At 39.5% G+C, this 26,858-nt stretch overlaps 1 protein-coding gene and 1 pseudogene across 1 annotated transcript in view; both read right to left on the bottom strand.

The window, feature by feature from the left end:
* Nucleotides 1-443: 443 nt before the first annotated feature.
* Nucleotides 444-26,858, bottom strand: part of TRHR (thyrotropin releasing hormone receptor) — a 42,459-nt gene continuing 16,044 nt past the window's right edge. Inside the window, exon 3 of the mRNA XM_028534015.2 lies at nucleotides 444-7,290. Within this exon, the coding sequence (XP_028389816.1) occupies nucleotides 6,883-7,290 (408 nt within the window). The 3' untranslated portion in view covers nucleotides 444-6,882. The remainder of the gene's footprint in view (nucleotides 7,291-26,858) is intronic.
* LOC114514927 lies at nucleotides 21,092-21,179 on the bottom strand (annotated as a pseudogene).

Here is a 26,858-nt window from a genome sequence, read left to right as displayed (position 1 = left end):
GTTACTGGAATAGACACACAGCTTCCCACAGAAGAGCACATGATAGCGTACTTCCCTAAAGAAGAGTCTTTGTCCCACCAGGACACAACAGTTAGTTCCCTGGTGATGAAGTGAGTCAGCATAACTCTCTCTAGAACTGACAGAAGGAAGCCAATGCATTCAGAAGTGCATTATAAGCGACATGCAAGTATCTGAAGCTAATCACTACATGCTTTTCAGTTTTGTATTTAAACTTGAAGCTTAAGTTCATAAAGGGCCAGGGTCCCCGAGCTAGCTCCAATCTCCGTGTTTAGCATAATTGGATAAACTGACAGTTGTTAAGGACCCCTGGATAACATATGCAGGTATATTTTTAAATATACAGTGACAATATAATATAGAAACAAAGATATATATATGTATATATACATATACATACATACACATTTTATATACATTTTGTACTTGGAAAATTAAAACCATAAGAATTATAACACACAAGAAATAGTGTACTATATTTTCTATAGATAATAAGTGAAATTCAAAGTATAGAATATTAACATAGCTGGCCAATATGTTTCTTATAGTCTAGTGTCGGGGGGAGTATTTCCTCACCAAATGTGAGTGCCAGCAGGTGCTTCCCTTCTTTTCTTGTGCTTTACTTGGGGCTTCACTGGCGGTGGCAATACTAAAGGGCAAGCTGCCCGTCTCAATCACTCCTGCATGAGACGGACTTGCCTTGGATATTTACACACTCTTTGTGTCCAGAGCCTCGCTCTAAGGTTTATTTGTGTCTCCCTGCCCTCACTCATTTTGTTTCTCCCATGTGGATTTAACTATCGAAGTCAAATCTATCTTTGGAAAAAGTCCTATGCTCTCTATCTACAAAGTCCTCCTTAGTGACTCCAGGTCTGACTGATGACACCTTTTCCTCGGAAGAACTCACTTGTTTATAATTCTGAAAGCACCGAATATGGCTTCCAATTATGAATTTTGTATTTCTTATGTTTCTGAGTTTGTATGTTGTCATTAAATCGTAATCTCCTCGAGGGCAGAGACAATGTGTTAGTAGTCTTTTTTTTTCTCATTATTAAATTAGATGACTTTTAAATTAGGACTTGAAAGTGCGGTTGAAATTGTCGAGCATTGTGCCTACGGGAGGGATCATTCTGACCGTGATCTAGCACACTTAAAGCGGTGGCTTTCACTGAGCCGAGAAAAGTATTTTTAAAAAATAGGAAACAAACAGAACTAGTTATCTGATTGTGCAGACAGACCTATAGGCAAATTGGGCTTCGGCAGATTTCAAAATGCATTCCCTAGTTTGGGATTCGCTGATTTATTCATTCATTGAACAGATACTTGCAGATGTCACCCAAGTTTAGATAGTTTGTGAAATACAAAGATGAAATAGACTTCACCTCAAGGATTTGTCCATGGAGTTTGTTTATTAAGAATTGTGTATAAGAGACTTCAAGCATCTATATGGGGGATCAGCAGTCGGTAGCTTTCAAGGTGTGGTCAGACACACGCGTCAATCAAAATCACCTAATAAATGAGAATCTCTTGGGGCAAGGTCAAATAAAGTTCACTTTAAGATAAGCTCCCCAATAATTCTCGTGTTTACCAAAGTGGGAGTGGTCCATCCTTCCCAGCAAGGGAGTAAACATTTGGCCTCCTTCCTGGAGGAGGAGCCCTTGCATGCCCTTTCAATAATATAGAAACGGTTCTTGCCGGCTTCTGAATTCAGACCTCCAGGTAGGTGGCAGCTCATTCTACTGCCGTGCTGGGTTTTCTTTTTTTTTTTTTTTTCTGGAAAGTCTCCGTCTTATCTATATCAGTCCATGATATTCTTGAGAAGCTTTGTTCTCTCTTTTTTTTCTTTTGCAAGTCAGAGAAGAGCCACTTGCATAAAAAATAGTCTATTATTCTCTGAGGAACAAAATAGTCACTTATAGGTGGTGTTGCTTTGGGGCTCATATAAGTTACAGAAGCTCTAGCCAGCTCTATTGCTTATCCTGTCCTTTTAACTTTTATAGTTTCAAAGTGCATTCATTTCCATTATTGCAGTGGAGAGCCTGTAGTATGGACTCGACCCAGATGCTCCTCTGTGAGGACAGCAGGCAATCATTCTGTGGATTTGCTGTTTATGGGCCGTAAAACTGTCTTGTTTTCTTGCTGCATCCAGACTTGACAGCTCTGACAATGTGCTGTCCCAGCTGTACTGTTTCACGCTGCCCCCTGTGTTTCCAGATGTAATTTCTAAAACATCAATCAGTCACCTCAGATTGGATTGACCGCGAGTGGGCTTGGTGTAGAGGAACGTAAAACAGGCCTGCCAGCGTTGTGTACACACGTGCACAGCCACTCTTCTCAAAAGAGAGTATTTGAATATTAAAATCGGAACCATATAGGACTAGTTTCTACCAGCATGGTCCATTTGGTGCTAGCCATCTTGGTAACCAAACTGTTCCCCAATGTGCAACTCACGTAAGTGAGGTTTTCTGCGGGGCGATTTGAGATTATACTTATATAGACCAAACATATGAACAAAAATATCGCAGGGTGTTATCTGACCTTTTTTCCCCTGTGGAATTGGTGCAGTTAAGAATTAAATGACTCGATATATCTAATTATCGTTCATAAAATAGAATTACAGTACTTAAATGATCTTTATATTAAAAGTCATTTTAAGACATATCTAAAATTTTTAACAATTGCTTTTTTAGAACATGACATCTCTAATTAAACTCTAGATGTTGCCATTTATCTTGAAATGGTATCATATATGTATTTTTTTATGGACTGTGAGCTCCTCAAGGATGGGAAGAGACCTCTGTGTTCTGCAATGACTTTGCACACATTGAGTGCTCTTTTACTGGTTTCTCATGGAAACTTCTGAAACACCAAACCTCTTTTTTGGGGGGAGAAGGACAATCCACGCTGAGTAGCTGGCTTCACTCTGCAAATGACCCCCACTGAAAACAAGGATATAAGTTAGAGATTTTATAAGCATCAGTTTTTCCATACTTTAAATATGATTTTATGAAAACATGACAGTGTTCAGAACAGCAAAATATTTTCTTGTAGATAAATACAGTTGAAAGAATATTTACACTTTTACACATCCAGGTTTTATCTTAAATGAAGTCAAATGAAACTACCTGCTCTGAGGAAGAGGTGATGTTTATACAGGGGTAAGAGTTTGATAGGGGAGGAGGGAAAGAAAAAAAACTACGTTTATCTTCTACACAGCTCTGTAAGTCTTCTTCATGTGCATTACTCTGAAAACATATTTACTCAGCCAAATCTTGGCTTTGGTGGATGTTTACAATAGACAACTGAACATCAGTAGAAAATAAATTGCTAAAGGTTTTCATCCTCTGCTTCTTCCAAGGGGAACAAGGGAATCCAAACATTTGAAAAACTTTTCTTTGAGCTTAGGACTGACTAGTTGTTTCTGGGCACTCTCTCATTCACATCTAGTTTCCTGACTCTATTCTTACTCCATTCTTTAATTTGGGATGTAATATTTATAGAGTTCTCAGGGTCATGGGTAAACTATTTAAAATATCCTTTTCCTCCAGAAAGTTAATATTCTCTCTCTTCTGTCAGGTTTACAGATGTCACATAGTTCAGAATGATGAGCTCTTCTTCTGTAAGAGTGGTCCAGCGCTGTGTGGACTCAGCTTCATTGACAGATTGTCTTGTTATTCCAACACATTCTTCTGAAAATTTAACAGTGTCCATTTAAGATTTAGTTATACAAAACTAAGTTTCATGGCTACAGTTTTCCTTTGTCTGTACTAATTGTTTAGCTCAAACCATCCTTTTGTTTCAAACATTGTCAAGTTGTATTGTTCTGTGCATTTAGTCTGTTTAAGACTGAATCTAACTTAGATTTTTCCCATTTCTTTCCAGTATTTACGGTAGTTGTATTGAGTGAAGCTCCAGAGATATATTCACAATACTGATGGTGAAGTCTTAGGAGGGAGTTTATGTTTGCTTGTTTTATTCATGATCTGTGACTTTTACCTCATTATCTCAAGTGCAAGATCTAACTGAAGACACTCAGCAACTAATGAAATTGGGGTAAAACAACTCAAGGAATTATATTAAGGGAAGCCTTTAATAATGTTATTTCACTCCAGCAGCAGTTTTTAATTTAGCTCTTAATTTTTCATTTGATGGTATATTAAGTTTTGATTCTTCATGGAACTTCTTTACCATTTAGTACAGTGTGAGAAAGAAAGCCATATGTCTTCTGTGTAAACCCAAACACCTATTGGACATTGCACAGGAACATTTAATTTTGCTATGGCATTTGCTTTAGAGTTGAGACACTGTGAACTGTGCTCTTCTGCATTTCCTTTGTGCTCGAAAACTAATTATAAGCAAATAATTAAAAAAATTAAAATGGAAAAACTGGGCTCAGATATTAAATTTCCAAAGGTGGGAGAGGTATAATGTGTTCTGTGTATAACATGTAAGACAAACTGTAATTTTCTCAACATATGATACTACCATCCTACGAAGTATATATATATATTTTATTATTTAAGCCTTTAGGCTACAAGAATTTTAATAAGCATGCTGGCTTAAAAAAGAGACATATTCTCTCTCCCTAATAGCTACACAATTTAGGGAAGCTGTCTTGATCCTTGATGTTTGGTCTTATCATAAGAGACATTACAGCCGCAGTGAGATTGTGGTGAAGATAACGTTGGCTAAGGACCTAGCAGCATGCCTGAGACATCGTTAGAAGTTCAATGATATAAGTTCCTTATCCCAATGGAAAAAAATCTAATATGGTCCAATCCCTTTTGTTAAGCAATTTATTTATATGCGTGTCTGTGTTTATATGCACCTGCCCATGTGCTTGTGTGGTGTGGAGTTGGTGATCTCTCTACATGCTTCCAAGATTAACATTCAACCCAGATGCAAGTCAGTTAAAATAGATTTCTTAGTGTCATGCAGACAGATGTTAGGGTATGTATATAAATATTTGCTTGCACTTGTTTACTGACACAGGGACAGGATAAGAATGTCTTCCCGGAGTAGATGAGGCCGATTTGTACAGAAGCATATTTCGAATGAAGTTCTGGATGGCAAAGTCTCCATGAAACAGCATTTTAAACCTGGAGTTTCCCAAACAGAATGGTGTATTCTTCATTTAGAAAGGCGGGGTAGGGTGATTTTCATTAATGATTAGATTCCAGAAAAAAAAAAGCACAAAACGGGACACAGGCTGGAGAGGCGAAATTCCAGCCTATGGAACACTTAAATGTACCCAGGACTTTCTGACTCAGTCATTAAAAATCAGCTATCACTGAGTCATTGCCAAGTGTAATGTATACACTTGGAGATGCTGATTGGCCAAATCTCAGCAGGTGAGTCTTTTGGAAGGACTTAAAGTAAGACTATGTCCTGAGAAAATTCACATTCCTACTTCTCTCATATAACCACTGGAATAAAATAGCAGGTGTAAGTCATAACTCTAAAGAGATACTGATCATGAGTCGAAATCAGTTTTCTCTGTGTAGGAAATAAAACCAACAACATTTTGCATTGCTCTGATTTAGACTCTATAAACAAAATATCACTAAGCATTTGAAAAAAGATAAAGAATCTACAAATAACAAGCAGGCAGAAAGGACAAACAATTGTAGACAAGTTAAAGTCTGTAGGCTCCACACAATGCTCAGAGGGGTGGGTGTCTTTATCTGGGAGTGTTGTAGTTAGACTTTGAGAACAGCAAGTAAGCTTTTGACTTTAGCAGGTAAGTAAGTAAGTACATATGTAACAGCAAGTAACATTCTGACTTTTAAGCCAGATTCAGTTAGAAGGACTTAGTCACTTGACATGGCTCAGTAATTTATACACAACAATGCTTGCTCAAAAAAGATTCTCTTTCTTAAAAGTTTCAGAGAAAAGTAAAACCCTATTTTAAACACTTGGTCTTGTCTTGACTATACTTTTCAATATTAATCGTGTGTTAGTTTTTATCTTCAAAGTTATTTAATCTGAATAATTCTTGTGTCTCATCCATCAGGAAGCTTGAAGAGTCGGTAAGAACTGGATACATCTAAAAATTAAATCTACATGTCCTCATAATTTGTAATTTTGGCTGTTTTGTAACCTTTTTTACATTAAAGTTGAAATGATGACTATCTACTTTGTAAGATATAAAAGTCATCTCAAAATTTTATAAGCATTATGATATTTGCTTTTGTATTTGTTTTAGTATAGTACATATTGGTTTGAAATCTCATGTTTACTCAAGAAGTAAAATATTTTTTGTATTTTTTCCTGTAGTCTCAGATATCCATGATATAACATTGTACTTTGTTGAAGTGCTAAATGCAAAACATTTGCATTTTGTAAAATTACCAAAGACGGGGGTAGCAAAAGTAAGTTTACAGTTGTAAATACGGGAAACAGAGTTTACTCTCGTATTATTATTTATTAATTATTGTATTATTTTCCATATAAACAACTGTAAACCTAGTTTTACCTCACCTTATGTATAAATAATTTGGGGGAGCAGTTGAGAAATCATATTTAATAGAGCTATTATAGATAACGTAAATTGATCTCTAGATTTTATCTAAGCTCCATAGTCCCTCCAAATAAAATAAATTTCTCAGTGAGAAAGGGCTGCCCTTTGGACTGTCAGCCTTTGGCTACTTCACAGATCTGCTTCATATTTTATGATATTAGCTTTGTGATTCCAGAAGGGGAACATAAATCATTCTGTGGGTTAAACTGTCTTGGGCCGGGATTTGTTAGAACACTGGAAAAGATTTTATCTGCTGTCTTCACATGTGAGTATTGGCCTTTTCCACGCTTGGGTTGATAACTACACAGATTTCCTTTGTGGTCCGTTTTCTTCTAACTCATGAATCAGCTTTGACTGAAAGTTATTTCAGAAGCCAAGCAGGTGTCATCAAAAGACACTTTCGTGGCAGACAAATAAGTGTCAGTGACCATGATATCATCGTGCTCCGTGCTTAAGTGATCTGACTCCTTAATGACGCTGTAATTCAGAGCCACACTGTAGTTAGCGGGTTTCTCCGGCGGCTTCTGTTTACAGTTGCAGAGTTTTCTGAAGGCTGCTCGGAATTTCTGGGACATGAGGTTGTAAATCACTGGATTGATGGCACTGTTGAGATAAATGCAAATTCTGCAAAAGAGTAAGAACCAATTTTCTTGGAAAGGACTGGAGAGAAATGAATTAACAACCACAAGAGTCCGGTAGGGCATCCATAAAAGGGCAAACAGAATTACAACCACTGCCAGCATCTTGGTGACCTGTGGAGAGAGAAATAAAGAGAAAAAAGCAGTGCAAACACAAGTGAAAACAAAGCAAAGCAAAAGAATGGAAACAACACAATCCTCCCCCACCCAAACTTTAGTTCCCAAGATGCTGAGACAAGGACTTAAGTGTAGGCAGTTTATTTGGGAGATGGCCCCAGGAAGCCAATCAAGGGTGTGGAGGAAAGTGTCTCAGAGGAGGAAAAGCCAAAATAGAGTGTGTGTTACTGAGATAGTCCCCATTATGTGAAACTGCAGATCAAATAGTGCAGTTCAGCATTATCTGTCCGGAGGGAGAAAGGTGGGGGCATTTACCCACCAGTTGGCCTCCCCCGCTTTGCTGAGGGGTAGTGTTAGGGGCTTTAATGGTCCTGCACGTCCAGGATTCTCCTGCCTGGGGGTTTGGAATGTACCTTGAGGCAGAGAATAGGATAAACAGTCAGGGGACAGTGGACACTTAAAGTGGGACGTTCTCTGCAAGTAGGGACCATGCACTGTAGCCGTGACTGCAATCAGTCCCACTAAGAGGGTGCGACACAGGGTGCCAAAATGTGTGTCTGCGACAAACACTAGGAGACTGAGGGTCTAACCTCCACTTTACTTACCTTATATGTGATCTCAGAAAATGACCTTAACCTTTCTTATGGCTCCTCTGTAAAACAGAGCCAATATTGCTCTCCTATGTTAAATGAGATAACATGGTAGCTTGAAAAGGACAAAGTGTCTTAAGCAAAATAAGCCAATGGTAATTGAATGTCTATAAGCCAGACACTACACTAGGTGTTTTACATATGTGATCCCATTTAAAAAACCTAAAACTAGGTTTAGGTATTAGATCCTCTCTTGTTCAAACTAGAAAATGGAGGTACAGATGCTGGTAAGTACTGTGTGGGAGTTGTAGGGTCTTAGAGCCGGGACTGGAATCCACATTACTAGGAACCCAAAGCCTTTGCCCCTCCCACTGCACAGCTTTTCTTCGGGGCAACGGGAGGTGGAGGCCAGAGAACACAAACTCTGGAATTGAATATGGTCCTAAGTATGAGCAATTCACAGGAGCTAGGACAACAGGTAGGGTGAGGTTTAGTATCTGAGATTGCCCAAAGACAAGATTATTGATGGGCATAATTTAGCAGGTTCTTCTCTCACTCACCACCATGCTCTGTGAAAGGCTGGGAATTGGCCTGAATTCAGAGTTAAATCATCTGGCTTTGATTTCATAAGTTGCTTTAAGACCTTAATAAAATCATTCATCCATAATTCCATTCCTACGCCTGGAAATATGTCTGATCATATTGTTTCATTTACTTCACAGAGATGCGGAGAAAGTGAAATAATGAACGTGAGAAGGGCTTTGAAACTTTAAAGCACTGTGGAAATTATTACCCTTTGACTAATGACAATGTAGAGACCATAGTGTTTCAAATATAGGAAAGGTGTATTAAAACTGTAGCAGTGATTATCTTTGGGTGGGAGAGATAATAACTGATTGATTTTCTTCAAGGGCAACACTTCACACATTTAAAAATAAGGTTTCAGATATATTTAGTCTCCCACAGAGTTTGAGAAAATTCAGCTTCCTCAGCCCACAGTTTCTAGATGTTCTGAACTTGAAAAATTCCCAGCAACATAGAAGGAATGGATTCCTGCTCCTTCCTCCCTCTTAACCTCTCAGCTGTTTCACTACAGCCCCCGCCAGCGGCCTCTATTTTCCTCTGACATTGGGGGAGATCCCATTTTTAGAGAGGGCTTTTTAAAGTTCTTTAATGTAGAAATAGAGATTCCACATCTGGACACCTATTCTGTCCTTGATATGTGCTATAAACTCAGCTCCCAACCTTGTACTCAATCCTGGTCATAGAATCCATGTTAGTCTCCTGTGTGAGTATACCTCCCTTTTCCCCTAGCACACCGAGTCTGCTAATGGTGGGGTTCTATTTTACCTTTAACCTTGTCTCTTCCACCCCAGCTAGGAGCTCCCCTGAGTCTTCAATTGCAGAGGCAATGTTAATCTCGTGGCTACTATTCTTCCTGGGTCTATAGTGATTGCCTCCATCCTTGGTTCTCCAAATATCAACTGCTGTAAGACTCCTCATCTGTGGGTACACAGCACCTCCATCTCTTTCTGAACCACTACTATCTCTTTTTGAATGATTTCTACTATTTTCTTGCAATGGCTCCTGTGAGCTAGCCACCTGCTCTCAAGTGACTTTGTTTCCTCTGCTTCTGACGCTGTCTTACCACTTTCCGGGAGCTCTCCCTGCCCTCCTGTTCTAACTCACTCTCTGTTCACCGGGCATCTCTTCTGACTCAGTGCGTGTAGGATAGTTACACTTCACATTTTGATCCCTGGGGGGTTGAGAAGTTGTTCGGTGGGGAGGTCTGATTTTCACATGGGTAACACCAAGGAAGGTGTTCCAGAGAGTCTGGCTTCTTTTAGAGCTAAGGAGGATCTACTCAGTCAAGAGGTTAATTGAAGCCTGATATTTCCTACACAGACTTAAGATTATGAGTAAATAATTGGTCCTAGGAAGTCAAAGGCTTGATTTAGTGATAATATTCTGAGATTTGGAAGGAGCTATTGTAATTATTATCTTCATTATCATCATCATTGTCCTAAAATCCCTGCCTTTGCTTTCTGCCTAGTACTCCATGTTCCCTGACATAAGGTCACTTCTTCACCTTTGCCAACATCCTCCTTCTCCTTGCCAAGGACTCGGCAGCCTGCATTGGAATCCTGGATTTGATTTCCAGTTAGACTGTTCCTGTTGCATTGGAGTCCTTCATGATGGCCCATCACAAAGATATGTAAACATTATCATATTTAATGCTTATAATAACTCAATGCATATGCTACTGTTAGCTCCACTTTGCATATGAAGAAACTGGGGTTTTGGGAGTGCATGTGATTTGTCCAAAGACTCATGGGCAGTAAGTGACAGAGCAGTAATTCCACCTGAGCCTCCTTCAGCCAGAGCCCACCCTCTTTCCTGCACAGTTTGCTCTGTCTGTGAAAGTCTTTTGCATTTCAGTGATGAGACTTTTACTGTGTCATCCCCATCATAGTCATGGTCACAGAAACATATAACTTCTTCAAAGTATAAATCCAACAAACTTATTGCTGCTAAATTTCCAAACTTACAGTTTGAATGTCATCTATCTTTATGTTTTTCTCTACAATTGTCAGGTGAAACATTGAATCCACATTTAATATCTGCCTGTCTGTTTTCAAGTAGTGTCAGTGAGAGAGCAACTTTCATTGTCTCAAAGGAAAACAGCCTGTTTTCTTGTTTTCCTTTGAGGTTAGAATCTCAGCCATAAGCTTCCACAGCCCCCTGTGCATGCCTGGACATCACTCCCCAAACTTTTCATCACGATGAACTGTATTTCTTCATCTCTCCAATAGGCAGTGCACTTATGTAGGGCAGGAGAAGGTTATTTATTTCTCTCTCTTCAGGGATTTAGTATACAGTAGGTGACACAGTATAGTCTTCAATATGTGTTGAGTAAATTCAGGCATTGAAAGAATTATTTAAAAATATGTAACCATGATCTTTTTCTGGGCTTCAGTTCTCCAACATAATGTTAGAAAAGTTTTGCAAATACTGCATTTTTAATATTAAAAATCCTTTTTAAATGGACATGGCTTAATTAGTAAAATGAGTCCTTAATACGTTTCAACTTTTTATTTGAAATATATTGTAGAAAATTTAGGGAGGCATGAAATGAAACAAATATAATGATTTTCTAAGGTTGACCCAGAAGAAATTATGTCTCCAGTGGGCTGATAGGGAATACACTTAACCCCACTCGTAATTACTTTTAGTTACTTTCAAATATCTTTGATTACATTTAATCACTTTCTAAGGCATTCACAAGTATATTTAGTGTAGCCATAGCTTGGATTTTAGCACCGCTTACCCAGTATGGGATTAAGAGGTGCTAAAATGTCCTTTCCTAGAAAGGAAATGTCCTGGAGATTGCCTTTTGTATTCAATTAATTTCACAGTGGTTGCTGAAGTTTTATTTCTGTTGTTATTCTTCATCCAAAATAAAGTGACAAAAGTACTAATTTGAAAATATCTTGGGCCATTATTTTTAAGCATTGCAATTTTTGTCAAGGCAATGCATGGATATACAATTATATTAACAAGGTTGTCTTCTTTACGGAAGTCTTTGTCCCAGGAAGTGTCCTTCAGAAACGGCATGGCATAATCATCAAAGGAAAATAACCTTACAGTACATTTGTGATTGGGAAGGAATTTATCCATTCATCCTAAGAGTCCATTTGCAGTCACACTGTACCTGTCCAAGTACTGGCCTTTGTGGATTTGACGGTGATGCAGAAAGACGTTGCCAGTGGTTTCGTGCACCTTACACTCTGGTGGCGGTTATAATACAGTGTCATAAATCCTAGGACATAGGGTATTTTGTGTTCTCAGAGAGCACCTGATCCGGACTTGAGGTGGAAGAGTAGATAATGAGGACCTTCTGGTTTCAGTGATGCCTAAGCCAAAATCTGAATGTGAAGAGAGGCGGGGGAGTGGCCTGCAGAGATTTGTGTGTGGGATCATCAGGAGGCATGAGGCAACAGGGCGTATCATGGGGACCAGAAGTGTGCAGTCTGCAAGTTCCAGTTGCAGACCATGTAAGTAGGTGGAGCTTTCTTTTTCTTTAGGAAACTTGTAGAAACTATTACACCATTACAAAGCTGTTTTCTTCTTTTCTAATTCCTCACCCAAGGTTATGTTCATTGTTTTTAGAGAGAGGGGTGGTGAAGAAGAGAGAAAGAGAGAAATATCCATGTGAGAGAGAGAACCTTGAATGACTGCCTCCTGCATATGCCCAACCAGGGATGAAACGTGAAACCGGGCGTGGGCCCTGACCAGGAATTGAACCTGCAACCTTTGGTGCATGAGATGATGCTCCAATGCTCCAGCCAACTGTGCCACCTCACCAGGACAAAAGCCATCATTTTTATATGATGAGGTGAAGTCACACTCTGTAGCAGGAGTGTCCAAAACATGGTCCATGAGCCACATGTGGCCCAAGATGGCTGTGAATGTGGCCCAACACAAATTGTAAATTTACTTAAAACTTTTTTTTTGCTCACTAGTTTTCATTAGTGTTTGTGTATTTAATAGGTGGCTCAAGACAACTCTTGTTCTTCCAGTGTGGCCCAGAGATGCTGAAATGCTGGACACCCCTGCTCTATAGGATGGTTGGCTTTCCATTGCCAGGACACAGGGAGCAGCGCACCTACCAGAGCAGACAGAGCTGCAGGGCAGACTGTCTGCTGAAAACGTCAGCTCCTTGGAGCCCCTTGTCCGCCAGGAAGGAGCCATTTTTGTAGAGTGTATTGAAGGCCAGACAAGAAGTTGAAAAGTCAGCCGGCTAAAATGTAGTGTTTAAAGAGAGAGATTGCCAGCAGAGATGGTTAAGGGGAAAAACAGAGCAGGAACGGGATGGTCCAGGAGCTGGACAAGCTTCTGCCCTCGGCTACCATGCTGAAGGGTTATCTTTCTTTGTGAGGATCAGGTTGAAATTTTTAAATCAATATATATGTACACACACACACACATATATATACACATATACACATATATATACATACACACACGTATATATTGAAAACTGTTCATTGTATTTAGTTGTGTGGAATAGCAGCATATAGGTCTCATAAGAGTTTGGATTCAGTTCTTCTTCCATCCTTTTGTTATCTTTATCACCTTTATCAACTCTAGATAACGACCTATTTAGAGATTTTTTTCTTTCTATTTTAAATGCGAACTGGATAAATTTCGATCTGATTGTGAGAGCTGAGATCACGGTTCCCTGAATGGGCGCAAGCTCAGCTCTGTGTAGCTGTGCTGCATGTGGGGACCAGCGGCTGACTGGGTTCTCCACTCTGTCCTGCCAAGAAATTTTGCATCACTACTGTCACTTGTACTAGCACCATGACTTTTACTGCAAGTTCTGAAACTATTAACTAGCCTTTGCACATTGCTTTTACAAACTTATAGAAAAGTTACCAAGGCAGTATAGAGTTTCCTCATGCCCTACCCCAAAGGCCCCCTATAATTGACACCTTGCATTGTATGGTGCATTCGTCACAATCAGTGAGCAACACTGATAACTTTTATATGGAGTTAGCTCCCTACCTTATTTGGATTTCACTAGTTTTTCCCTAGTGTCCTTTTCTGCTCCAGGTTGCCATCCTGGACACCACATTATATTTTGTCATCATGTTTCCTTAGTTTCCTTTGGATTATAACTTTTTTTTAACTTTCCTTATTTTTGTTGGCCTTGCTAGCATTGAAGTACATTGGCTAGGTATTTTGTAGAATAGTCCTCATTTTGAGTGTGACTAATTTTTTTTATAGTTAAGAATAAAGTTACGAGTTTTGGGGAGGAAAGCCACAGAGGTGAAGTGCCTTTCTCATCACAGCCGACCAAGGGTGCACGCTGTCAGCTTGACTGGTGACGGGTGATGTTCACCTTGTATGTTGCTTTGGTCAGCTATAGTTTACATGTCATTCAGTTCACCCACTTAAAGTGTCCAATTTAAGAGTTGGTAGCGTATTCACAGAGTTGTACAACCCTCACCACGATCTAATTGTAGAACTTTCTCTTCACCCCGAATGGAAGCCCCATACCCATTAGCAGTTACTCTTTACCTCCCTCAAGTTTTTGCCAGCCTCAGGCAACCACTACTGTACTTTTTCCTGTTCCGAGTATCTTACATGAATGGAGCCAGCAGTCTTCTGTGTGTGACCGGCTTCAGTCATTTAGCATAATGCTCTTAAGCTTCATCCATGCGGTGACATGGATCAGTGCTTCATTCCTTCCGTGTTGAGTAATTGTCTTATGTATTCAATATATGCCATGTTTTATTTTTCTGTTCAGTTGGTTGGTTTCCAGTTTTTGCTTATAATGAATAACACTGCTGTCAAGGTTTGTGTACAGATTTTTACATGGATGCTTTTTATTTTCCTTGGGTAGACCCAGGAGTAGAATTGCTGGGTTGTATATTGCTTTTTAAATTATAAAGTATTCAAAAATATTAAACATTTAATCTTTGAAGCAATTCTGACAGATAATTATTACTAAATACCTAAGTAAAAAGTATTACTGATTTTACAGATATATTGGGACTGAAAAAAGATACAGAGTAAAGACAAAACCAAAACCGTTGAGATGAATTCTTAGGCTGCTTTTGAAATTTGGAGAAAAAGTACAAGACAGAAAGCATGAGTAAAAGGAAATGGGTATTTGTGGAGAAAATTATTATGTATTTATACTAATAAAAACTTTCATTTGATAAATTGACAAGCCTATTTTGGAATGGGCCCAAGAGAAGATCAGAGAGAAGTGGAAAGTGATTATAAACATATATTTTGAGAGTTTTGCTGGAAAGGAAGTAGAGAAATAGAGGGCATGCCATAGGAAATAGTCAATCTACTTTTTTTACTGTGGACAATATTACGGTACCTTGGATAGAGAGGGGAAAACTTATGACCCAGGAGAGAGAGAAAGGCGATGATTGGTGGAACTACCTGGGTTCTTGAGTGAGGAAGAGTGCCCAGTGCACAAGTGGCTGGTCTCTTCTCAAGCCTATGTGCAAAGTCACTTTTTGACATCTGCCCTTTTTTCCTAGCCACACTTGATCTAAGAGATCGAGGTAACACAGAAGAAAATGGCACTTTTCTTGTCAATACCCTGAATCTTGAATGGAGTCCTGGGAGCAGTTAATTGTTTAATTTCTTGAAATTAACAAAGTGCTTTCTTTCATCATCCTTGAAACAGTTTGTGCTCTTATTCCTTTGAGGCCTGTAGGAAAGGTGTTATTATTCCCCTTTCATTGATAAGGAAATGGAAACTGAGATTGGAAAAGCAGAGATAAAAGGTCATACAACTCATTAAATAGCAAAGCTAGTTATTGAGTTAAGTAAGGTCTTTTGACTCCAAGTCTAGGTTTCTTTCTAGATCATTACCAAAATTAATATATCTAGTGAATCGAAGTCTTCTAATCATTGTAAATAATGTTTTTGAAATATTTGGAAGGGCAGCATTGTTGGCAAGAAACATTGGCAGCCTGGAACCATGTTTCCCCTCCCCAAACTGAAGTTCTACATTCAGAAAGTACTGACTGGGGAGAAGAAAGCTGTCACAATCAAGCAGATAGGAATCCTTCACAACAAGCTATTTCCTAGGGAAAAGACAACCAAGAAAATGAAAAAGTACCATATTTATTGGACCATAAGACGCACTCCCCCCAAATTCAGGAGGAAAATGGGGGTATGTCTTATAGTTTGAATGTAGCTTACCTGGCTTGCTGTTGGGAGGGGGAGGCCTATGTTATTTATGTTACTAAATATTTCACCACATTTTTTGCTTCAAAATTTGTTTTCCTATTTTCCTCCTCGAAAACCTAGGTGTGTCTTATGGTCCAGTGCATCTTATAGTCCAAAAATATGGTAATAAAGTGGAAACTTCTACTTTGTGGGGTCAAAGCCCTGTTAATAGCCTGTCATTTACAAGGATCATGTTATATGGAGTTTGTGGGCATTTTCATTAATTATCAGAGATTAGTTCATTAGTCTGACTAGGAGTCATAGGGAGTTAATTTATATTAAGTTCTCTGGGAGATTTAGTTGGAATTCTTGTACTGAGTCAGAAAAAAAATCTTATTTTTTTAACCCTATGCAGAAAAAAGATTTTGTGCATGAGCATAGGTCTTGCTATTATCATCTAGACCTTCTTCCTTAGGAGATAAAAGCTGTGGCTTGGTCCTTCTGTATGTCAGGGAGCGACTAAGTGGAGTGGACACAGAGGGAAGAGCCACAGTTCGCTTCCAGCTTCTCGGGCTCACAACCCGTCTCTGGCCCTGAGGAAGCTGGGCAGGTCACATGGTCTTCTGCCTGGACCTCACTTTCCAGAATTAGTAAATGTACAATCTGGATTGCTCTGTAAAGTCTCTCCAGTTCTTACATTCTTAGGAAATCTAACTGATCTGTTACTAATGATTACACAATATTCAGACAGAATTATGACCACTTTCACATAATTAAGATTTGTTACTTGGGCATTATAAAGCCAGGGAAAAGGAAGTAGTACCCAGTGTGTCGTATGTGTCCCCAGATGTGCTGATAAACCATAGGAAGATATTCCTCTCTTAATCACAGGGACTATTAAGAACCATCCTAATAACAGCATCACAGAGGCAATACAGTTTCCTGAAGTGCTGAAGAAAGTACGGAATTCACTTTCATTCCCTACAGCTAACTAAGAACATGGTGCACTTTAGCCCCAGGCCCCTGGCTCCCCGACCTACTCCTACTTTCTCTTTTAAAGTTCACTACAACTGAAATATTGTTGAGGAAATGGAGTTACAGAAATGCATAAGGGTATCACTTTTAGAAAGAGAACAAAGAATTAAATCTTTTTAAGGAGTACTGTCAATTTAAACAATCAATATAAATTTTGAAAGGAATGGTCAGACAAAAGTTATTTAATAAAAGGTAGCAGGGCCTCCTTCAAACACTTGCCTATCATTCAGTAACAGAATATCTAAATTTTAGGACAATATTAGTGCAAAAGTTTTCTTAGTACTAAAAAGGCAAAGCTATGCAACAAGAGGTGACCACCACACCAGTAAACTGGTCTTTGAAGACTATTCATCAATTTTATCGACAATAATCTTCAAGACCATCAAAGGGTGTCTTGTGAATTATGACTAGGCTCTTTATTAATTTTGGATCGCACATTCTATAATGCCAAAGGTCTATTTTTGGCTTCACAAACAGAGTAAAACAACAAAATTTTATTGGATATCTGCTGTGTAGAGGATTGGTAGAAGTCCTTAGTACATATGCCTGCCACAGCGTAAGTGCTCAATTCACACAGCTGAATTGTTGTTGAGTAAATATTTATTTTCCACAACTATAAAATATAATTGCAGGAGCATGTATGTGGGTTAAGGGCTCTTTAAATTAGCAAAATGTTCTAGTTCTTGTACTCTGGCTGGAATAGTCCCATTTTTTCATGTGCATACTTCCATCTGGAAACATTCTCTTGGCCACTGAACACAAAACAGTTAGTTTTAATATTCTGATGCCACTCTGTATGAGCAACAGTGCGCTCTGCATTTGGAGTCTGTTCATCTTCCCCTGTATTGTTGCATAGTCACGAAGCCTCCTGTTCCTGGGCGTGTTGTGCTCTCACATGGCCTTCAGCAACGTGAGTGGTGACCCTTTGCATTTTGTTGCATTAAGTGACCCCATTGAAAGGTAAACTTCCAGAGACAATTATCGAAATCGGAATTTAGCCTAGCTTCTACAATGACTGAGGCCTCTCAGATTTTCCTCTGGTAGCATTCTCTGCTTTGTTTTGTCTTAGTGTCTGGACATACATCAGTTTTTAAATGGCTGTTATAATTAATGTGGGGTGCTTCATGCCATGGAGTGAAATCATTGGTGGGGCTTAAAAATTGACTGATAGGGCTGGAAAAGGACTTGGAATCAATTCAAAGTCAGGTAAAGTATAATATAAGTGAATGAAGTTGGAGTGATGATTCATGGTGGAGTGATCATGGCCTGTCACACCCTGCATTGTGGATTACTTATAGATTTCTTGACAAGGAGCCACCCAGAGAGGCTAATGCATGGGTTTTTAACTCTATCTGTCAAGTACAATATTTAAATGTTCCTTTCAGAATAGCCATTCTGGCAAGAATTATGGAGGATTTTCTGGGCTCTGCTCTGATTAAAATGTCCATGAAAATATTACCAGAGATTCACAAGAGAGAAACTTTGGTTGTATCCGGTGATGCTTGAGGAAGAAGTGGGTTATTAAGAAAAAAATGGCGATATGAGATTTTTTAAGTGCAAATTTATAAGTGTGGTGTATGCAGTGAACTTGAAAAAAAAGTTTTCTCTACAAACCTAAGGGTGCTGAGGAAGGCAGACTTGCCAAGCAGAGCTGCTTCCTGTGTGAGACACTTGTGGGGACAAGTGTCCCCAGGACACTAGACTCTCTCCCAGCGGGGCTGCCTGTGCTGGTAGGGTCCCATGTTGTCACTCCTGTGGGTAAGACCTGAGGGCACGATGGGAGCCAGAGGCACAGGAGGGCGCCCTTCTGTGCAGAACATGACACGACCCTTCCTTCATGACACCTCCAGTTCTCAGTAAAATGACTAACATCACCGAATTCTAAGTGTGAGGGCATTTCTTCAGGAAAGTGGACAGAGCTCTGCGTTCAAGTCTCTGATGTGGGATGAGCCTTTAAAGCCTGTACTTTTTTTAAAGAGCCAAGTTAGCACAGCACATGATGAGTAGAAAAAAGTGATGCTTAGTGGTTCAGGACTCACTTGAGAGAGAGACCCCAAGGGCTCGTGAGCCTCACTTTCTGAGAATCTCCAGGGGTCTGTGTTACATGGGAACAGTGCAGTATTTCTTAACATGCTTCAATCTAGAATGAGGAAGAAGAGGTGAAAATAGGAGGCATTGCAATCTAACAATAGGAACTAGCAGATGAAAGAGAAGGAGAGCATTGAGACGTTGAAACGCCCAGTATGTGCCAGGCACTGTGCTTGGCACGTTCTTCTTAAGCGTCTTGCATTTTACAGTGAATAATACCAATGCCAAAACAATGCCACATGCTAATGAATAAAAGGCACACTTTAAGAACATGTATATTTGACTCCAGAGTCTCTTATTTACTGAAATGCCTTGAATTTGGGGTAAAAAATAATTGTCTGAAGTTAATGGTTGGAATCGGTAGGAATGAAGTAGGGAGAGGGGAAACCTAATTTTTATTTCTATCCAAGCATTGTTGCCTCAACACCTAACAAAGATATTTCTACTCATACAGTGATATGAAGTCCTGATGCAACATGATTTTTTTAATGTTTCTGATTTCAAGGTTCTTCTGCTCAGAATGGAAAGCAGCTGCATGCTAAGTAACATTCACAACTAGACTTGAAGATTAGAGGCACAACTTTCCGCTACACTAGCAACTAATGCAAGTATGGAGGTGTCAGTATTGATTACAGTCTGGTGTTCATGCCTGACGAAAGGCTGACTCCCCTCCTGCTGCTCGGATGTGCTCTTGTTCACAGGAGGCAGATAGTTGGAAACACGCTGGGAAGGGAAAAGCTCAGCTGGCAGAATGAGGATTCAAAATTGTAATCACATCTCAGTTTAGAAAATAAAATGCCATTCTGCATTCTTCCATAGGCCATGCTGGAACGGTGCTATAGTTCACCTGCCATGGGTAGCATGTACTGGTTAGCCTTTTCTTAAGTTATTGGCCAATGGCTAAACATGTGGAAAAGCTTGCCTTGATTCTTCCGCTTGAAACACTTGCTTACATTTGTTCTCTGGGGTATGCTTACTTTTCCTGGTCATTTTTCTCACTGGAAGCAGCCCTTGGAAATTCTGAATGAAGCACTGTGGCTGGCTCTGAGGTGGGAGCCTCATTGCTACCTGTAATACTTCTATGAAGGGACTGATCCTTTCTGAGGGACATATTTCCCAATCCCATCTCTCCCCTGAGCTTCTCTGGACACACAGCCCCGGAAGGGTGACATTGTAGACTGTGATACAGGGAAGCAATCACTCAGCCGCTCATGCAACAGGGGATAGAAAATCAATGAGAATATTTTAAAATGTAAAATGTGAATGATGAATGGGGAGGGAGGTGATCTGTAAGGAGAAGTAAAGCTCTCAGGGCTGCCAGATTTTTAGTGGGCATTTAGTTGTTTTGCTTCCGATAGTCTTGGCCAAAGTTCCATGGAGCTTGAGCATGCCTGGGGGACAGCCAACTCCTTCTTCACCCGAGTTTCTCCCAGGGGAGACTATCTGCACCATCCACACTTGTGCCCAGCTGGCATCAAAGAGCTAACTTTCTAGCTGTCATGAAAGAAGATCACAGAGAAGTCCAAAATGGTGGTGATTGATTTCTTTTCTTTAGAAAACCATAAATTCAGCATTTTCAGATTTTAGCTTTCCAATGTGCTAAACATGAGACTCAAAATCAGAAGATTTGGTCTGAAATCTCAGCTTTAGTGCTCATCACTACTCGGAGCTTTCTTGGCTTGGTGTCTACAGTTAATGAATGAAAACATATGTTTGAGGATTAATTGCAAGGAGGATGTGAAAATACTTTGTGACATATATTATACCTTTCTAACATAAAGTTCTATTGTATTTCTTAGCTGGTCTTAAAATCTGCATCACTGGAAAGGAGTTCTAGCTTTATCAGTCTGTGTTCACCCAATGGATTGAATGAGGATTCTTTGCATTTATCTGTTTTCTACGTGTTTGAGTAGAGACCCATTGGACTCTATAAGGTGTATGATACAAACCATGACACACTGGTCCTGTGTTATGAGGCCCAAGCTTTCACCAGAGATTATTAAGTCATCCGGGTCTCTTTTTGATTCTATTGTTCAAGACTCTTTGTAGTTTTAGTATCGTGGTAAAGGGAATAGATTCTGGAGCTGGACATAGCTGGATTCTAATTCTAGCTCTGCCTCTTACTAGCTGTATGTCACTGAACAAGCTATCTCACCATTTTAAGTCTCAGTATATTCATCTGTAAAATAGAAGTAAGTATAAGAATAAATGAGGTGGTTTATGCAAGGCACCAGCATAGAGTATGGTACTCAATAAACAATGTCTAACTTTACATTTAGAGTGCTGAGACACCCCATCTCTGGGAAAATGTGGAGGATTTAACCAAATGAGAAAGGAGCTTTTGATGATGATGATGATGATGATGATGATGATAGCAGCAATACTGTATTCAGCACTTAATAGATCTTCAATTAGCAATAATCGCACCTTGGATAAACCTCATTGGCTACGATACTACCACTGTGCAAAGCTGCACTTAAAAGATCTTAAACACAGCAGTGGAGACATTATTGAATTACTTAATCTTTCCTTATAAAATAGGTAAAGAGTAGTTAGAGAGAGTGGTGGGAAAGAGTGGTGGGAACTAACCACTCCCCAAGTGAAATACTTTCTCTCATAGCTCCCTGTCTATTTTATCTGTACTAAGTGTAACATTCTAAAAGGATTGTTCTTTCATTTGTTTACCTGTTTATTGTCTCTCTTTCTTCCCTAGAATAAAGGATCTCTGGGGATCCCTGCCCTACCCTACCTGCAAGGAGCAACATGCGGGTCTGGTACCTGGTGGGTGCAATAGAGATTCAGAAAAAGAAGGAAGGAAGGAAGGAAGGATTAATTCACTGTGTTGTCATTTGGTCCTTTCAAGCCCTAATACAAATATCATTTTTATTTTGGGTCTTATTTCTTTTCTGATATGTAAGATCTTGATAGCATAAGTAATTATATTGCCTATGTTTTTCTCTAGCCACTAAAAACCAGGTTAAGCATTAAAAATTCTTCAAGTTAGAAATTAAAATCAATGTGTAAAGATTCAGTCTCAAAAAGACGCATGATGGATCAGACTGGAATTCTGGCAAAGAAAATGTTCTGGGGAACTTTGTTCTCCTATTGTTCCATTATTTACTGTGTTACTCTAGAAATAAAGAGCTGTTGGATTTATTGTTATGAAGAGCCTAGGAAACATAAAGAGCTAAGGAGATGCTAACTCAATATGATTTATGCTGAGTTCATTTCCCATTACTGGATATTGATTAATTCTATGTTAATATATACCGAAGTATGGTAGGATTTGCCACCATAAGACAAATTTCATTATGGCAGGTATTCTTGTTTTGTCTTATCTGTGTCCTTTCATATTTAATCATCTGTGCCTTCTCTGTCACTTACAAAGTTGTAGAAAAGCTTTCTTTCTAGATGATTTGTATTTCGAGAGCCATTAAAATCAAGGATTCTTTCATATAATGGGCAAAGCACTTCCTCTAGGAGACACAGCATCGAGAGAAGTCAGGGAATTCACTAGCTGCTAATTTAGGCTGCCTGTGATAAGCTTGAACTTTCCTGTTTTGGGTAATTTTGTGGAATTCAAACATATTTATTCGATATGTATTTATCCTTTATTTCTTTGTACCTATGTCTGTACTAAGTATACAATATTTTCACAAACAAAATTTTAAATGTTTTGAAATCATTCAGGGGTCAGCAAACTTTTACCATGAAGGACTCAGAGAGTAAATACATTAGCTTTTGTGGACCAGGCCCATTCATTTATGGACTGTCTACGGAGGCTTTCACGTTGCCATGGCAGAGCTGAGCAGCTGGGGCAGAGGCTGCATGGCCCACAACAGCAGCGTCGTGAGGAAGGTACTATCATTACCTCCATTTTACAAATGAGGGAATGCATATACCACTTGCAAGTGGTAAAGCTGGAATTTGATCCAGACAGTTTGCTTCAATCTGTAGTGTAACCACTCTGGCTGCCACCAAAAAGACAGAAGTCTCTGGTCAGTCCTCCCCCAAAAGGGCAACTGTTTCTTATTCCCCAAGTGAGACTACCAGAGTTGTTATACATTCTCTCACAAAAGTGAAGCGAGCCTACACTGTATTTGGGCAAAGCAATGTTCATCACCAACCTCTCTCAGTCTCTGACCTACCCAGAGGTCCCATTTCCACCACTGGGAAATGTTTTGTTCTGAATTCGAACATCGAATCATTTTCTTTTAGAATAGGTGTTATAAAAGCTTATGAAATGTAATTGAATAGTACCAATAATGGTATACATACTTCCTATGCATAAAAGCCAATGGCTTGCGTAGGCCAGCCTGGTGTTTTAACATTGCATTAATAGGAAAAACTCTGTTGTTTCAGTCATTGATTTATAAATAACATTTGCTTGTGCCTTGTATATAGAATCAAAATAATACTTCATTGTGAAAATGGCTATTTTTTTATATTTCTGACAACCCTATTTAAAATTACACCCCTTCAATGTCAGCATTCCATATCCTCCTTATCTGCTTAATTTTCTCAGCAATATGACATGTCATAATTTGATGAAAATATGCATATTTATTCATATACAATGTGTTTTTATTTCCTGATTCCACCCCCACCCCCCAGAATGTAAGCTTGATGGGACAGGGTTATTTATATTATTTGTTCATTACTGTGTTCCCAGGGTCTAAAACAGTGCTCAGAAATTTTAAGCAGCTGTTCAACATATTTTGTGGAATGAATGAATCCATCACATTGTCATATATAAAAAGAAAGTTCCCTTTTTCTTAAGCAGATATGGTTCACTGTGCAACTCACCTCTGAGATTCTAGTACATGGTGACATGTGTGAAGAGGTGGAGTGTAATGTTGCCATCAGAAGCTTTGGATTAGATGCTAGGATTAGACTCTGTTCTTCCATTTGTGATTGGGTGACCTTGAACTTATGTGGCGAGATCTCAGACTCCTCACCTTTAAAATGGGGTTGAAGAATTATACCTACATTATCCATGCAAAGGAGATGGTGTGTGATAATCCCTGAGCCCCATGCCTGGTCCATAGCAAGAGCTCCAAAATATTACCTATCAGAAAGGTGAATAAACCACAGACACCGATGCAAGTGGGACAATTTTCCAGGTTCCCTTCCAGGTGAGAGGAAGCCCAGACAAGTAGCCTGGTGCGTGATATTAACGGAAGAATCTAAGCTAGAATACTTAAACAGTGACTCTTGAAATGGTAAGGGAGGCTTTGAAGATGGTTGTAAGAATCTCTTGGAATTTCCCCCTCCCCTTTAGCATTTGTTCCGGAATGTGCTTCTGCTACTGAAGGTAAACTGTCCCGCTCCCCAAGGTTCTGGAGTGAAGTAAATGTTGATAAATTTACAATTCATTACTAAGAGGTAATATGTTCAAAACTTTATGATGACTGTAAAATGGCATATGTCTGAAATATTGGCTGGTTAGCATAGAAAGAAATCACTGCTCATTACAGAGGCTCTGGTGCAGAGTATTTCCCAGAGCAATGCTTTAACAGTGTACCAAGATATTTTACTTCTGAATGCAGACATTTCTATGTCTCTTTGGGGGAAAATGACTTTGTGAATTTTACATTTGCTAATCACCGTACTCCAAATTGTTTTTATGATAAATTATTGGTGTTTTTGAAAGAACACTTTATATTCTAAATAACATGGCTCTCTTTTGAATATTGGGATCCTATTGGATTGGTTTAGCTGAAGCAGAAAGGTGACCTTACCAAATAAATAGAAATCTAATTTTAATAGTTTTACTCTTAATTTACTCTATGATTCTTTAAAAGATAGCAGCATTGTCTGAAAGTAGGCTTGCATTTAGGTATCAGTTTGTAAAAATTAATGTACCTTCCTTCAGTGCTACTAAGAGCTTCTTAATGACCATTAAAGATTATTTGAGAAGATAATTCATGCTGTCACAGCCCAGAAATTTCTGTCTTTTGACTAACTGGGCGTAATAGGAACACGAGTTTCCTTTCACTGCCGCAGTCTTCATGATTTAAAAAAAAAATAAGATGGTTTTTCTACTTGCAGTATATGCACAAATAATTGTCTGTTTCCAAACATATTTAGAGTGGGGACAATAATCCTGATGTGATTTAATAACCCTTTTGCCTAATCATTCTGAGGAAAGGGGTGGAGTTAGGGAGAAGCCCGAAACAGAAGCTGTTGTTGATTATCTTAAAAGCCACGGTCAGTAGCAGCTGTGTTCTGCCTTTCTGAACGTGGGGTCTGCGTTGGACTTCGAGTGGCGGGGCACAGACTTCTCGAGTTGGGAGAGCTCTCCTGAGTGACAAACAAACATCCTTCACGATGCTGAAGAGTGGTGCAAATTTATAGGCAGTGTTGTCCTGAGGAGCCTCTCTGGCTTTTACCTTCAGTGTCTCAAGGGTCTTGGGAGGCACAAAACCCGACAAGAGTTAAGCACTCTTGATCGTGTCGATTCTTGTTTATTATTCACACCTTCTGATATCATCTTTCTTGGAGCAAAAGTCAGTAACAAAGTCAAGAACTGTGTGTGAAATGGAGCGGGTTGCTATTATCACAAGGCTAATTGCTTTCGTGTATGTTTCCAGAATCTTTCAAAGATAAATTGGAAAGAGCCAGGATGTTTGGGGGAAGACAAAACAGGCTGGGAACACCAGCTAGACCAGCTGGAGATGCCGATAAAGGAGACACCTGGCTCGGGATGGGGAGGACAGAATCATCATCCACGAGTTGTTTCTGCTCGCAATATTTTGGAGCAAGGGGTTTACTGAGGCACATGGCTTCTACATGTTTGGAGGCAGGGCTTCGGATGGGAGGTTTTTGTGACTGTAGAAATCCCTGCCCTGCGGCAATTCATCAACTCCGATCCAGCCCAGCCCTTATCACGAGATCCTTGCCTCAGTGGAGGGGGTGAAGTGCTACATGTGAAACTGTACAGGTAGGTAGTGGGTATCTCCCTTGCCACAGCAGTAAAGGGAACGAACTGAAGACAATGAAATGGCTCATCTAAGTAAGACACCAAGCATAAAGACCTTTAGGATCAGTGCCTCTGATTATCTAAAAGAAAAAAAAAGAATGGATTTTTACTAATTTTCTTGAGATGTTAACTGGGAATGGGTCCCAGGACAGGCTCACTGCCAAGTGCTTAGATGTCTCTAAGGAATTCAGAGCACCTGTTATTTGCTACTGCACCAGGTCAGTTTTTCTAAACACGAATGGGACTTAATCCTGTTATCATTCTGCCTGTCATCTACCCCTCTCATTTCTCACCATGAGTGGCCATGTCTCTCTTCATGTCCCCTCCCTCTGCCATTGCCTCTTCACTCTCTGAGAAAGCAGAGACCAGCTTGTGAGAAATCACCACCTCCTGCCCTATCACCTAAAACTGATCTGCAACCATACTCATCCTTATATCCTTTCCTGGCCTCTTACTCGTGCCTTCTTTAATTCACTTGGTTAGCCATTTGTTTGTTTGGCATTAACTGGATATTTCTAGGTGCCAGACACTGTGCTGGGAGGTGCAAACGGCTCAGTGAATTAGACACAATCCTTGCTGTCAGGAAAGAAAAATGTCCCTTTTATCTCCAAGGTAATTCTCTTTGCCTACAGTCTTTATGCCATTCCTTCTGGCCCCCTCAGGCACCGAGCTCTATCGAAATTAAATCTTGCTTGTATATCTACAAATAATTCCTCCTACTTGACTAGCTCTTTTCGATCAGGACTGAAACAGGCTCTGGTTTCTTCTGTCTTAAGAAGTAAATAAAACAAATTAAAATACCCTGACTTATTTATTTCTCTCTGTCATTACTGTGCCCTCTCTCTCTCTCTCTCTCTCTCTGCCATAGTCAAGTTTGTTAAAGCAACTGGCTACTCTTACTCTCTGTACAGTTCTCAGGTCCCCCCAACCCCACCCCACCAATTCATTTGCCAACTCCATGAAGTCTAATTTATTCCTCCTAACCCCTTACGGAAACTGCACTCACCAAAGTTACCAATGCCTGATTTGGGTGCTCTCCCAATTCTTGTCTTTACTCTTTCTGTTGACCATTCTTTGAGTCTCCTTCTTTGGCTTTTGTTACTCTACTTTCTCCTGTTTTTCCTCCTACCTCTCAGGTGATTCCTTCTGTTTATCTTATGGCTCTTCAT

Source organism: Phyllostomus discolor, chromosome 7, assembly GCF_004126475.2.
Source record: "Phyllostomus discolor isolate MPI-MPIP mPhyDis1 chromosome 7, mPhyDis1.pri.v3, whole genome shotgun sequence".
Taxonomy (NCBI): domain Eukaryota; kingdom Metazoa; phylum Chordata; class Mammalia; order Chiroptera; family Phyllostomidae; genus Phyllostomus; species Phyllostomus discolor.
The sequence above is the reverse complement of the archived record's forward strand: the minus strand, read 5'-3'. Positions and strand labels throughout refer to the sequence as shown.